The sequence below is a fragment of the Vombatus ursinus genome, unplaced genomic scaffold, assembly GCF_900497805.2.
Source record: "Vombatus ursinus unplaced genomic scaffold, bare-nosed wombat genome assembly UNPS02014785.1, whole genome shotgun sequence".
Classification (NCBI taxonomy): domain Eukaryota; kingdom Metazoa; phylum Chordata; class Mammalia; order Diprotodontia; family Vombatidae; genus Vombatus; species Vombatus ursinus.
This window is the reverse complement of record NW_020954563.1, coordinates 9,520,193-9,533,590: the sequence shown is the minus strand read 5'-3', so window position 1 is coordinate 9,533,590 and position 13,398 is coordinate 9,520,193. Positions and strand designations below refer to the sequence as shown.

Genomic DNA, 13,398 nt, shown 5'->3' with positions numbered 1-13,398 from the left:
CTTAAGAGAAGGTCCATTTCCTAAAGCCATTGATGTCCACCACCACACTGATGATGATCTGGTTGACCAGATCAGAAGGTAAGATGCCTGTGATGAGTAAGCCCTGGTGTCCTAGTGGACACCATTCACTTTAAAGATTCTATGATCTCATAGGTAGCATCTATCTAAAACCATCAGCAAACATTATATGTAATGGGGACAAGCTAGAAGCATTTCCAATAACATCAGGGGTGAAATAAGGATATCCATTATCACCACTGTTATTCAATATACTAGAAATGTTAGCTTTAGCAATTAGAGAAGAAAAAGAAATTGAAAGAATTAGAATAGGCAAAGAAGAAACTAAGCTATCACTCTTTGCAGATGATATGATGGTATACTTAGAGAATCCTAGAGAATCAAGTAAAAAATTACTTGAAATAATAAAGAAATTTAGCAAAGTTGCAGGATGTAAAATAAACCAACACAAACCATAAGCATTTCTACATACCAACAAAGCCCAACGGCAAGAGATAGATAAATTCCATTTAAAGTTAATGTAGACATTATAAAATATTTGAGAGTCTACCTGCAAAAACAAACTCAGGAACTGTGTGAATACAATCACAAAACACTTTTCACACAAATAAAGTCAGATCTAAATTGGAAGAATATCAGTTGCTCATAGGTAGGCCAAGCTAATATAATAAAAATGACAATTCTACCTAAATTAATGTACCTATTCAGTGTCATACCAACCAAACTACCAAAAAATTATTTTATAGAACTAGAAAAAGCAATAACAAAATTCATCTGGAAGAACAGAAGTTCCAGAATATCAAGGGAACTAATGAAAAGAAATGCAAGGGAAGATGTCCTAGCTGAACCAGATCTTAAATTGTTTTATAAAGTAGCAATCATCAAAACTACTTGGTACTGGCTAAGAAATAGTGGATCAGTGGAATAGGTTAGGTATGCAAGACACAACAGTTAATGACTATACTAATCTACTATTTGATGAATCCAAAGACTCCAGCTTCTGGGATAAGGACTCACTATTTGACCAAAACTGCTGGGAAAACTGGAAAATAGTACAGCAGAAACTAGGCATAGACCAACATCTTACACCCTATAACAAGATAAAGTCAAAATGAGTACATGATTTATATATAAAGACTGATACTATAAGCAAATTAGGAGAGCAAAGAATAGTTTACCTATCAGATTTATAGAGAAGGGAAGAATTTATGACCAAACAAGAGATAGACAGCATTATGAAATGCAAAATGGATAAATTAAATTGAAAAATTTTTGTACAAACAAAGCCAATGCAACCAAGATTAGGAGAGAAACAGAAAACTGGGAAAGAATTTTTTATTACCAATCTCTCTGATAAGGACCTCACTTCTAAAATATATATAGAGAACTGAATCAAATTTATAAGAATACAAGTCATTTCCCAACTGATAAATGGTCAAAGGATATGAACAGGTAGTTTTCAGAGGAAGAAATTAAAGCTATCTACAGTCATATGAAAAATGCTCTAAATCACTATTGATTAGAGAAATGCAAATCAAAACAACTCTGAGGCACCACATCACACCTATCAGATTGGCTAACATGGCAAAACAGGACAATGATAAATGTTGGAGAAGATGTGGGAAAATCGGAACACTAACACATTCCTGGTGGAGTTGTGAGCTGATCCAACCATTTCGGAGAGCAATCTAGAACTATTCTCAAAGGGCTATAAAAATGTACATACCCTTTGACCCAGCAATAGCACTTATAGAGATGTATCCCAAAGAGATCATCCAAATGGGAAAAGGACCCACATGTACAAAAATATTTATAGCAGCTCTTTCTGTAGTCACAAAGAATTGGAAACTGAGGGGATGCCCATCAATTGGGGAATGGCTGAACAAGTTGTGGTATATGAATGTAATGCAATACTATTGTGCTATAAGAAATGATGGGCAGGCAAACTTCAGAAAAACCTGAAAAGACTTGTATGGTCTGATGCTGAGTGAAATGAGCACAACCAGGAGAAAGTTGTACACAGTAATAGCCATGTTGTGTGATGACAACTTTGATAGACTTGGGATTAATTCAACTTGACACTGGGGTACAGGGGCAGGAGCAAAGGGTGGAGGCTGCAAAGAGATATATTTAGGCTTGATGTCAGGGAAAACTCTAATAATTAGAGCGCTCCAAAAATGAAATGCGCCCTTGGGAGGCTGTAGGTTCCCCATTAGTGGAGGTCTTCGAACAAAGGCTGAGTGGCCACGTGTCACAGCGGGAACTCTCGTTCAGAGTTGGGTTGGGCAAAAAGCCTCTCGGATCCCTTCCAACAGAGACGCACAGAAGCCGTGACGACACCATTCTGCGCCTGCGCAAGAAGAAACACAGAAACACACACACACACACACACACACACACACACACACACACACCCCACACACCCCTCGTTGGCTGAGGGGCGGAGCCAGTAGCCTCAGCACCACGCATGCGTGTAAACTAAGCCACAGAGTGAAGCGGGGGCGGGATCCGACCCCGGAAGTGAGCGGCCGTGGGCAGGTCCCTTGATTTTCCCTTTTCCGGCAGGTCCCCATGGAGGCTTTGGGGAAGCTGAAGCAGTTCGATGCCTACCCAAAGACCCTGGAAGACTTCCGTGTCAAGACATGCGGCGGGGCCACAGGTAGGGAAAGGGGGTAGGGGCAGGGGTCGGGGCGGGGCTTGGGGGGGTTGTTCTTCCCGAGCCCCTCCCCTTGCCCCCTTGTTCCTGCCCCGACATCAGGCCCTGTGCTGGCCTGGGTTGGTTATGGAAGATGAGCCAAGTACAGAGGGAGAGGGGCTTGCTGACCTCTGACCCCTGGTGCCTGTAGTGACCATCATCAGCGGTCTGCTAATGCTCCTGCTCTTCCTGTCTGAACTGCAGTATTACCTTACGGCCGAGGTGAGTCTCCGGGGCCGCCGCTAGGGGTGCTCTGGGCGGCGGGGGAAATAAACGTCATCAGGGAGCGCCGAGTGTGGTGGTGAAGTGAGGGCCCCCAGAGGGCGCTGTGGGGCAACAGCGGGCGGGGGTGGGGGTGTCCCGGGGGACAGTGGGGGCCACAGGGCGTGCTGTGGGGCAAGAGGAAGATGGGGTTCGGCGTGATGAATTGGGGTCCCCAGGGAGCTCTGTGGGGCACGGGAAAGAGGGAGTTCAGTGCGATGAATTGGGAGTTTCTTACGGGGCAAGAGGAAGAGAGATGCCCTGGGAGGAAGTGGAGCCTCTAGAGGGCTGTGGGATGCTGGGGAGGGGCTTCTTCAGGAGCCAGTTGAGGGGGAAAGGGGAGGAGTACAATATGCAGAAACAGTGGAACCCCCAGGGCTGCTATGGGACCAACAGGGAAGGAGGAGGCCCTCTGCGGCAAGGAAAGAGGGAGGCCACCAGGGGAGCTCTGTGAGATAAAGAGGGCAGGGCACTGGGGGGCTCTGTGGGAGTGTTAACCCTAGGGGTGCTGGAGAGTAAGGGAGGGGAGGGGCTGCTGTAGGGAAGGGGAAGGCTTCCTAGGGGAAGGAGCAGGCTACTGAGAGGAAAGATTGAGGAGAATTGGATAGGAAGTATACTATTAAAGGGAGCACCAAGTCAGGAGAAAAGGGAAGAGCGCACAGACGAGGTCGTTGTCATAAGGAAGGGAGCACTGGATGGAATGAAAACAAGGGACAGTGGGAGATCAGTTGGGCTGAAAGCTCAGGAGAACAATGAGCACAATGAAGTGTGGCAGAAAGAGGGCACTGAGCAGGTAGGTGGCTGTGCTGAGGGGTTGTGGGTAGGGAGAGGTGATGCCAGGGAACATAGGTGGAGTGCTGAGGTGAAGGGGGACTTTCCTTGTTGGGGGGACAGAGAGAAGAACTTGCAGCATCAGGTCAGAGAGGTACAAGCCAGGGCCTGTGGTGGATACCTCTTAGCTGAGTGTTTTTGAAAGTGGGAGGAGGGAATTTATAAATAATTTGAGTGTTGCTTGGAACTGAGGAGTTCTTTGTGAAAGGGGGAGGAGGTTGATGTGGGAAGAGACTTAAAGAAAGGTGTGCATTGGGGTGGAGGGAGTCTAGGAAAGGATTGATGGTGGCTGCCCTGGAACTAGTCCCTCCCACCCTGAGGCAGCTGGTCTCACCCATAGGTTCATCCTGAACTCTATGTTGACAAGTCCAGGGGCGACAAACTGAAAATCAACATTGATATTTTCTTCCCACATATGCCCTGTGCCTGTAAGTGCTTGATGATCCCAACTTTTCCCGCACTTCCAACCCCACCCTAAATCCGCTGGTAAAGATAAACCGAGGGCTTTTTTCCCCTCCCACTCTCATGCTGATAGAAATTTTGGGGTGTTTTCTTTGCATGCTGAGAAAAATGTTATGGGGGAAAGGCAAAGGAAGATGAGGATGCAGCAACAGTGCCCTGTCCATCCCACTCTCTTCGCAAGTAGGCCCAGCCACTGGGGGCATAGGGACTAGTCTTAGATCTAAACATCCTGGTTCTAGATCTGAGTATTGATGCCATGGATGTGGCTGGGGAGCAGCAGTTGGACGTGGAACACAACCTATACAAACAGCGTTTGGACAAAGATGGTCATCCTGTAACCACAGAAGCTGAACGTCATGGTAACCAGGAGAGACAGGCCCAGTTAACCCCTGGGAATTCCTTTTCAGGCTAGGACCCTCTCTTTGGAGTGGCTGTGGAATCACAAAGTCAGATTGAGAGCTGAAAGGGTATTCATGAGATCACATGGTTTAATCCCTTGCCTCTAAACAAGGCATTTTATGGATGAGGCATCCAAGGCCCAGAAAAATTAAGTGATTTAGGGCCAAATTCACATAACTAGTTAGTAAATACGAGTGGAACTAGAACCCCTATTCTGCCTCCTTCAGCAGTGTTCTTTCCACCATTCCACACTACTCTGTTGCTTCCCAGCCCAGCTCTAGTCTCCATAGCTCTTCTAGCCCTTATGTCTCATTTTCAAAGATGTCATTTGGGGTCTGGCTGCCTATTGCCTCTCTGGGCTTCCTGTGGTGGGGATTAAAGCTCTTGGAATATTTACTGCCCTTTCTGCTGCCTCCCCAGCCCATTAGAAAGCTCCTGCTATTGATTCCCTGCCCTGTCCATGCTCCTATCAAATGCCTGCTTTGTGGCAGCTGATTCTATCTTGTCTGTCACCTGGGCCTGCCTCTACTCCTGGCTAATGCCTTGGGCTCTGCTTACCCTCAGAGCTGGGGAAAGAGGAGGAAAAGGTGTTTGACCCCAGCTCCTTGGATCCTGAGCGCTGTGAAAGCTGCTATGGTGCTGAGTCTGAGGATAGCAAGTGAGTGTCACCCACACAGGTGAGCTTGGGCCAGGGCTTTGCTGCATTTCCGTGAGCCCAGCAATGGGTCCACTCCCCTCTCTGCTCTACACTGAGCTGGGCTCTACCTTCCCTGTCCCTCCCTTCTAGGTGCTGTAACACATGTGAAGATGTGCGGGAAGCATACCGACGGAGGGGTTGGGCCTTCAAGAACCCAGACACCATTGAGCAGTGTCGACGTGAAGGCTTCAGCCAAAAGATGCAAGAACAGAAGAATGAAGGCTGCCAGGTGTATGGCTTCCTAGAAGTCAACAAGGTCAGGACCAGGCCGTGTCATAGAACCAGAAAGAAAGAGAAAGCTCTGGGATGAGGTCTGATTAAACCCCCTTAGGTGTGGAAAATTTCCGCCTGGGAAGACTAGGCATGGTGCCCTCAAAAGAGGACAGTCCTTCTGCCTGAAGCTGCTTAACAGATATTTCCTGATCACCTGCTGTGTGATCAGGAAAGACTTATTAAGACTTAAGTTTCTGCCCTTAAGGATCCCTCAGTTTAGGCTGTAGGATTAAGCAGGGACGCCAGTAAATGTAGTAAAGAGTAGAGTTAGAGTACCATAGGAGGGAAGGTTTCATGGAGGAGGAGATATTTGAGTGGAGATATGGGAGAAAAGACGTGCATTCTGGGAAAAGAGGAAAGTTTGAGTAATTCATGGGGGCAGGAAATTAACTGATGTGTTAGGGTATCTGTAAGTAGTACATTTGGCTAGATTATGGATTGTATAAAAGAAGAGAGTATTGGGAGATGGCTGAAAAGTAACTTGATACCTCACTATAAGGACTGGAATGCTAGTTCATAGAGTTTGGACTTGATTTGTTAGAGGCAATTCAGTTTGAGAATCAGTTATTATTTAGAGATTGGTCCAATTTTACCAGAATATAGAATCTGATCACATTATCCCTCTGTTCAGTAGCATCTTGTGGCTCACTGTTCCCCACTGAGTAAAGTTCATATTCCATTTCTTAGCATTCAAGACCTATACGATCTGCTACTACTCTCCTCCTCCCCACACTCTACACCAGGCCTGCACAACATATGGCCTGCCAAAGGATTTTGGGCAGCCCGTGAAAAATGTAGGGTTGCCACTGCACACTCTCCTGTTTGTCACGTGACCCATGGCAACCAACCACCCTCAGTTCTGTCTCTAGTCTAACCTATCTGCTACCCAAAGAGGTTTAGCCTATTTTAATTTTGTCTCCTACCTACTGCCAAGTTGTGCAGTTCTGCTCTACACTCTGACCAAACTAGACGATTATACAAGTGGGGCAAGGAATGGATGTGAGTGAAATCTTGGAAGTGCTGTTACTTAGAATTAGTGACCAGATGTGGGAAAGGGAGGAGGAGTCAAAGATGGCCCAGATGTTAGAGAAGATGGTGGTCCCATTGACAGAAATGGGGAAGAGCAGTAGTTCTGAGGGAATGGAACCAGGGAATGTTTGTTGCAGGTGGCCGGGAACTTTCACTTTGCACCTGGGAAGAGTTTCCAGCAATCACATGTGCATGGTAAGTGAAGACTTATATCAGAAAATACACTCAGGCATTTATTGTAAGTGGGTCTCTCCCTACTCCTCCCCAAATCCTGCTCCCTACTTCCAATCTCCCCCCTACAACAATCCTGCCCTCACCCCCACACACATACTTTGTAAACATAAACAGCTTGTCTGCTTTGCCTCTGTTTTCTCTCTCTCTCTCTGTCTTTTTTTTTTTTTTTTTTTTTTTGGTGAGGCAGTTGGGGTTAAGTGACTTGCCCAGAGTCACACAGCTAGTGACTGTTATGTGTCTGAGGCCAGATTTGTACTCAGGTCCTCCTGACTCCAAGGCCAGTGCTCTATCCACTGAGCCACATGCTGCCCCTGTGTTTTTTCTCTTTTTCTCAGATACTGTTCCTCAATTCTACTGCTCTACTTGGGGAAAAATCCTTTGGAAGTGACCTAGCCTTAGGACTGTGACTCCTGAAAGCACCTCGGGGCAAAGCAGGGAGACAGTTTGTCAGTTAATGTTGTTAACCTGTAGCTAGCTGCCCTGGTCTCTGCAGGTGTTGCTTCTCCAGGGGTCCCAGCAAATGTATGAGGAGGGAGCTCAGTTTAAGTTCCCTGTGCCTAATGTCCCCAAGATTTGTCACCAGAACATAAGCTGGAGGCAGCTTAATTATCTCCTTGTTAATCAGCACCCAGGAGAGGGGAGGACAGTTAAGTTGTCTTTAGGGAAACAAAACAAAAGGGTGTGGGGCTGTCCTAAAGTCAGAGTTTATTATATTCAGGGGATGGTATGGTACATCTCAGTGAAGTGAGTTTCCCTACTCCCTCCCGAGCTCTGGAGATGGGACTGTGGCCTATCTGGCTGGGATGGGAAGATACTGGGATCTGAAAGGGGACAGGAGCTAGTTAAGCTGATACCTAGTCCATGTTCTGCCCCTTCATGAGTCTGAGAGCCAGGTTGAAGGGGTCCAAAGTCCTTTCTAAGCTGTCCATCACTACCTGTGCCCAACTCTAGGACGTGAGGTGGGGCTCAGGACCCAGAATTGAGCACCTAGGATTCTTAATGGCAGATGTTCTAACACATACAAGCCATGTTTCTCAGACTGTCATTATAAAACTCTGGATCTCACTTTTCTCTTCTTTCCCTTTTCCCCTCCATGCTGCAGTCCATGCTGTGGAGAGTAAGTGGCCAAACTCTTAACCCTCCTCCCTCCCCATCAGGGTGAGAGCATACTTTCCTTAAGCATGTCCTGCTGTCAGGAGTTGGGGATTGGAGGGTTCTGCACCTTTTCTTGCAGAGGTTAAGCTGAGTCTCTAGCAGTTGATAAAAGTGTGTATGATTAAGACAATGATCTTTATTTACAGCATAAGAGACTGGGGCCAGGAGAATTATGAAAGGACCTAGGCCTGGCAGCAGTTAAGTTCATCTGGAGGGTTCTTAGAGCAAAGAATTAGTTTGGAGGGTATCTTCAGGCCCCTTCTAACACTTTGATCCTATAATCAGTTAGTCATTTGACCCAATAACGAAAGGTCCAAACTTATGAACTTGTGTTCCCACAAAGGAAGTTAGAATGTGAAGGACTTTTCTCAATAACTTTACCTTCCACTTTAGAAGGGCACCCTCACCTCAGCTGAAGTGATCCTAGGAAATGGGGTCTGACATTCCCGTTCTCTGAGAGGAAGGGTGCAAAGAAGAGGCCTTCCCTCTTCTCCATCCCCACTGGAAAGGGGTTTGGAAAATCATGGATTGGGGAATGAAGTGGCTACCAGTAAGGATGGGAAGTCCATACTCCTGGGGAAGAAAGTCAGAAAGCAGCCCCTGAGGATACCAAGTTACATCTTAACCATGCCCACTTACCTGTTCTCCTTTTCTTCCTAGTTCATGACCTGCAGAGCTTTGGACTAGACAATGTAGGTACTAAACTTAGGTGGTAAGCACCTCGCAGAGGCTGACCAGGGCTCTGGGCTTTTAGGGTCATTAAGGATTGACTCCCCTGGGAAGGGGGAAGAAGAACCCCCACCCTCTCACCCCCTACCCTTGTTGCTGATCCTAGTGAATCCTAGATCCCTGAGTTCATTGGAATAAATGGAACCAATCAGCTTTCAGCAGCCCTTCCCAACAGGGTGGGCTCGTGGGGAGGCTGGCGACTGTCTATGGGTTTGAAGCCACTGTAACTCCCTCTGGGATGCCATTGGTCTTCTCTGATCTGGGACCACCCCCTTTGTGTGACCAGAACATTATGTTGGTATCTCCAGATCAACATGACTCACTACATACAACATCTGTCTTTTGGGGAAGATTATCCAGGAATTGTGAACCCACTGGATAATACCAACATCACTGCCCTCCAAGGTACGGAGGAGAGATGGCTTGGGGGTTCCATTCTAGGTCTCCTCTTGGGGCAAGGTGGGTGGCTAAAGATGTTTGTATGGATAAGGTCAGCAGGCTTGTCTCAATTGTTGCCCTGCTTTCGAGTTTACTCCTCTGTTCTTCTCACAGCCTCCATGATGTTCCAGTATTTTGTGAAGGTAGTGCCCACAGTATACATGAAAGTGAATGGGGAGGTAAGTCAGAGTACCCAGTCCCCCAGCTCTACAACCTGACTGCCCTGGGCTCCATCTACCTATTAGAAAGCATCTTCTGGACCATTAGACTTGGAGTTTCTTGAGAGCAGGGACTAGTTGGTTTTTTTTCCTTTCTTTGTATCCTTAGCACTTAGCACAGTACCTGGCACATAGTAGGCTCTTAATAAATGCTCGTTGACTGACTGACTGACCAACCACCAAGTTGAGCTAGACATATCCTTGCCACTGCTCCTCTCCTCTCCCCCTAACCCCAGGTGCTGAGGACAAATCAGTTCTCTGTGACAAGACATGAGAAAGTTGCCAATGGGCTGATTGGGGACCAGGGGCTTCCTGGAGTCTTTGTGCTGTACGAGCTGTCACCCATGATGGTCAAACTGACAGAGAAGCACAGGTGAGGATGGGGAGGGGAGGGGGCGTGGGCCACAGTTGGTCCTCTCTCCAGTTTCTTTTAGCAACCCACACTGGTTACTCCTCCACCTAGGTCCTTCACACACTTCCTCACTGGTGTCTGTGCCATCATTGGAGGCATGTTCACAGGTGAGTCTGGCCTTCTGTGGAGTGCACCAGCTCCTCCCAGCCTAGACTTGAGATGTTTGTCCCTAGATCTGAGGAGGGGGGAAATGGAGGAGGGAGAGTTGGAACATGGCCCTTGAGTCTCCATGATTGTGGGAGGGACAAGCACAGTTTGGACTGGACTGCCTTCTAGTAATGGACTTGACCTCTTCCCCAGTCGCTGGACTCATCGACTCCCTGATCTACCACTCTGCCCGAGCCATCCAGAAGAAAATCGAATTAGGAAAGGCAATATAATCACAGGAGCTGCATGACCCCAGCCCTATCTTCTAGGGGCCTTGGTCTCCCAGTGTGTGAATTCCTAGTTGTGGCACAGGCCCTCCCCCTCATGAATGCTGTCCTCAAACTATGAGACTTGTTCTGCCCTCCTGACCCTGCCCCCCCAAGAGTTGGTAAAACTGTGTGTTGTGATGGTATTGAGGTCTAAGTGTGTCTTCCCCCCCATCCCAATAATCCTTTGCCTCAGCCCCCCTGCTGGTCCTGTGTCTCAAAGGAGGTTCCCTCCTGGTCTTTCCTTTTATATTCCCACATAACCCAGCTCTTCTTTATACTGGAATCACCTGCCAGAGGTCAGAGCAATGTGAACCCCTTCCCAGAGATGCTGGTCTTCCAAATTTCACCTCTGTCTGGCCCTACCCAGCTCCTTCCAGAGGCTGGGGGAGGAACTGAGCTTGGAAGAGTAGCTGAAACCAGCTGCCAGTACGGGGCATTAGCAAGGAATGGGATCCTTTCATCCTTGTTCACAACCTGTATTAGGGGGATTGAAGGGGATACCCCTCCCCCCAGGAAATGTTCGCCCTAACTCCTTCATTGGGGTGGTCACGGGATGGGAAGCACAAGGAAGCCAAGGAAATAAAAAGCTCCAAGCTTCTGACCTAGGGTTTAAACCCCTTTCCCCTCTTGTGTTCTGCCTCAGACTGGGATGGAAGCTGAGGAGAAGGGAGAGTGAAGGGAAAATTCGCAAATCCCATAGCTTCTCTTGGATGAGAGGAAGGATTGGGAGTTCCAGCTATCCCTAATGTCAGTTGGGTTCCATCTGTGCCTTAGTCACAGTGCAGACATTGTCACCTCAACTTAGCCCTTCACTGACTGACTTCTCTAGGATTTCCATTCACCTGCATATAGCCCACTTCCCAACAGAGCTGGGAAATCAAACTTTCCCAGAGAAAAGTATGAAACAGACAAAAGTAAGACATTGCAAAGGTTGCTGCTGTGTGTACACCTGAGAGGTGACGCTGTCTGTTCCCAACATGGAGTGAATGAGGAACAAGGGGATTGATGAGCATAAGCAAGATGGAACAACTTTCTGGACCTTCCTGCCTCTACAGTTTCCTTAAAGATAAGGACTTATCTTCAACTTGTTTGGTTGAAAAGTAATTTCCCAAATGTCAGGTACCATATTGTATTTCAAAACTAAATAGAAATAATTTTTAAAAATTTTTCTGTTGTCTTGTGAGTTATTTTTTTCCTCTATTTCTTTTCCTTTTGTGTAGCTAAAAAAGAATTGCCTGTAGAAATAGACAATCTCCTCTCTTCAGTTACCTGGAATGAGGGTGGATATTGGTGAGATGTCAGACATGTCTCTTTCCACCTGCCAACACACATTTCAGGGACTTCCCGGGTATATGTGTAACCTGGAGCATCCCTTCCCTTTTCCTCCCCCAAATCCCTTCTGGGCCCAAGATTAAAAGGATTAGTTTTAGTTCCCAGAATATATGTACTCACTATATTAGGTATCTAATCTCCACTTTAACTGTGACCTATGTCCCTCATTGCAGGAGAACCAAATCTCTATAAGCTGAATTCTGCAATTACTTCTCCCCCTCAGACCATGAACAATGGTGGGGGCTTGGTCTCCGTGTAGAGATGGTCTAAGGGCTTCTCTCTCGGCTCCCTAGAAATCAGCCCAGTGCTCCCTGCCACCCCATCTCTTCAAAGTCCTCCAGTGCAACATGCCAAAGGGAAGTGAAAGGGGACCTACCAATGAGAAACTAGATGTGAGACGTGGATTTGTGAGTTGGCTGCACCTGCCACTCCCCTAGTGTCTATCGGGCTCTCTCCTCCCTCAAGCCTGTCCCAGGTGCGCCAGACTTTGATAACTAAGAGAAAGTAAGACAAGACAGAATCTGAAGGCCAGAAAGGACCCATTCTGAGGGCCTGGAATCCATAGACTGGCAGCTGAAAGACTGGGCCAGCATGGCTGCACAAATTTTGCCTCAGTCCTCCCTCAGCCCACGCACTAGGACTTTCTGGAGTGGCTTCAGAGCATCCTCTTGGTTCTCAGAGATCCTCTTCTCTCTAAAGCTGAGCCCACAAATGCCTCATTTGGTGATTAATTGTAATTAAACCTATATGCAGAAACACTCACTTTCTATGCAAGCCCGCAGCACAAAAAATTTAAAGTGCTCTCTACAACCCATGAGATTTAACTGGTAAGTTTTATTCTATAACAGATTTTGTCCTTGTGATGACTGAGCCAGCATAATTTTTTGCTTGGGTTAAAAAATAAAACAAAACCTTGAAGGATGTGGCTGGGGATCAGTGGAGGGGGCGGAAGATGGCCTTGCTAATCTGACCAGGAATGGTGTAGAAGACTAGGAGGAGGAAGATGGTGATAAGGGCCAGGAGCAGCAGCAGCACGAGGATATGCCAGTATCGGCGCCATATGAAGAAGATAAAGGTTTTCAGTGGATTCACAAACCAGTTGAAGGAGGTTTTAGGGCGGCTGGGGAGAGAGGACAGCGGTATGAGTTGAGGCCTTGGTCCACCTCCAGATCGCGCCCCCCCCCCCCCCAGTATCTGTCTTCCTTCCAGTGTTTCCACCAGATCAAAGAACCCAAACTTTTCCCAGCCTAACTATACTTACTTGGGCTTCTCTAGGGCCTCGGGCTCTTTCCTCCCCTTTCCCACAGGATGTTTCTCAGCTTCCTCCACAGTCAGCAGTTCAAACTCAGCTTCCACCTTCCCCTAGGTAGCATAGGGTAGAAAGAGGATGAATGACTTCTGCAGGGACCACTTCCCATCCCCCCTTCCTCTGCGCTCTTTGCCCATGCTCCACCCCCCCCCAAGCCAACACCACCCACACACCGTTAGGATGTAGACATTTCCACCGGAGTCAATGAACTCCACGTCCTCTGGCTTAGCCTTCCTCCTTTTCTTCTTCCTCTTTTTCCCATTGCTCTCAGCCTCACGCTTCTCACGTTCCAGATCCTCAGGCTCACGTAGCTTCACAAATGGCCACCATCCACGCATTCGCCGTGAGCGGAAGAGACTGCAGCGGGGTCTGGCCCTCTCATGGGCCTGGCGAATGGTGCACAGGTTTGACTCTCGTGCACCCCTCACCATATTTGGCAGTTGTAGCTCCAGGGACCCTGGGGACGGCAACAAAGCTTGGGTCAATCAGG

General features: G+C 47.6%; 2 protein-coding genes across 2 annotated transcripts in view; one reads left to right on the top strand and one right to left on the bottom strand.

Moving 5' to 3' along the window:
• Positions 1-2,471: 2,471 nt before the first annotated feature.
• Positions 2,472-11,434, top strand: ERGIC3 (ERGIC and golgi 3). The gene is made up of 13 exons (XM_027867145.1): positions 2,472-2,677; positions 2,865-2,935; positions 4,146-4,233; positions 4,507-4,626; positions 5,231-5,324; positions 5,454-5,619; positions 6,803-6,860; positions 8,715-8,746; positions 9,092-9,188; positions 9,336-9,400; positions 9,676-9,812; positions 9,903-9,958; positions 10,152-11,434. The coding sequence occupies exons 1-13, from the start codon at positions 2,590-2,592 to the stop codon at positions 10,229-10,231; spliced, it is 1,152 nt and encodes a 383-aa protein (XP_027722946.1). The 5' UTR covers positions 2,472-2,589; the 3' UTR covers positions 10,232-11,434.
• Positions 11,435-12,475: 1,041 nt separating this feature from the next.
• LOC114046759 (fer-1-like protein 4) overlaps positions 12,476-13,398 on the bottom strand; it is a 28,047-nt gene continuing 27,124 nt past the window's right edge. The window contains exons 43-45 of the mRNA XM_027867247.1: positions 13,082-13,365; positions 12,861-12,961; positions 12,476-12,719 (exon numbers count right to left, since the gene is read on the bottom strand). Coding sequence (XP_027723048.1) covers positions 12,533-12,719; positions 12,861-12,961; positions 13,082-13,365 — 572 coding nt within the window. The 3' untranslated portion in view covers positions 12,476-12,532. The remainder of the gene's footprint in view (positions 12,720-12,860; positions 12,962-13,081; positions 13,366-13,398) is intronic.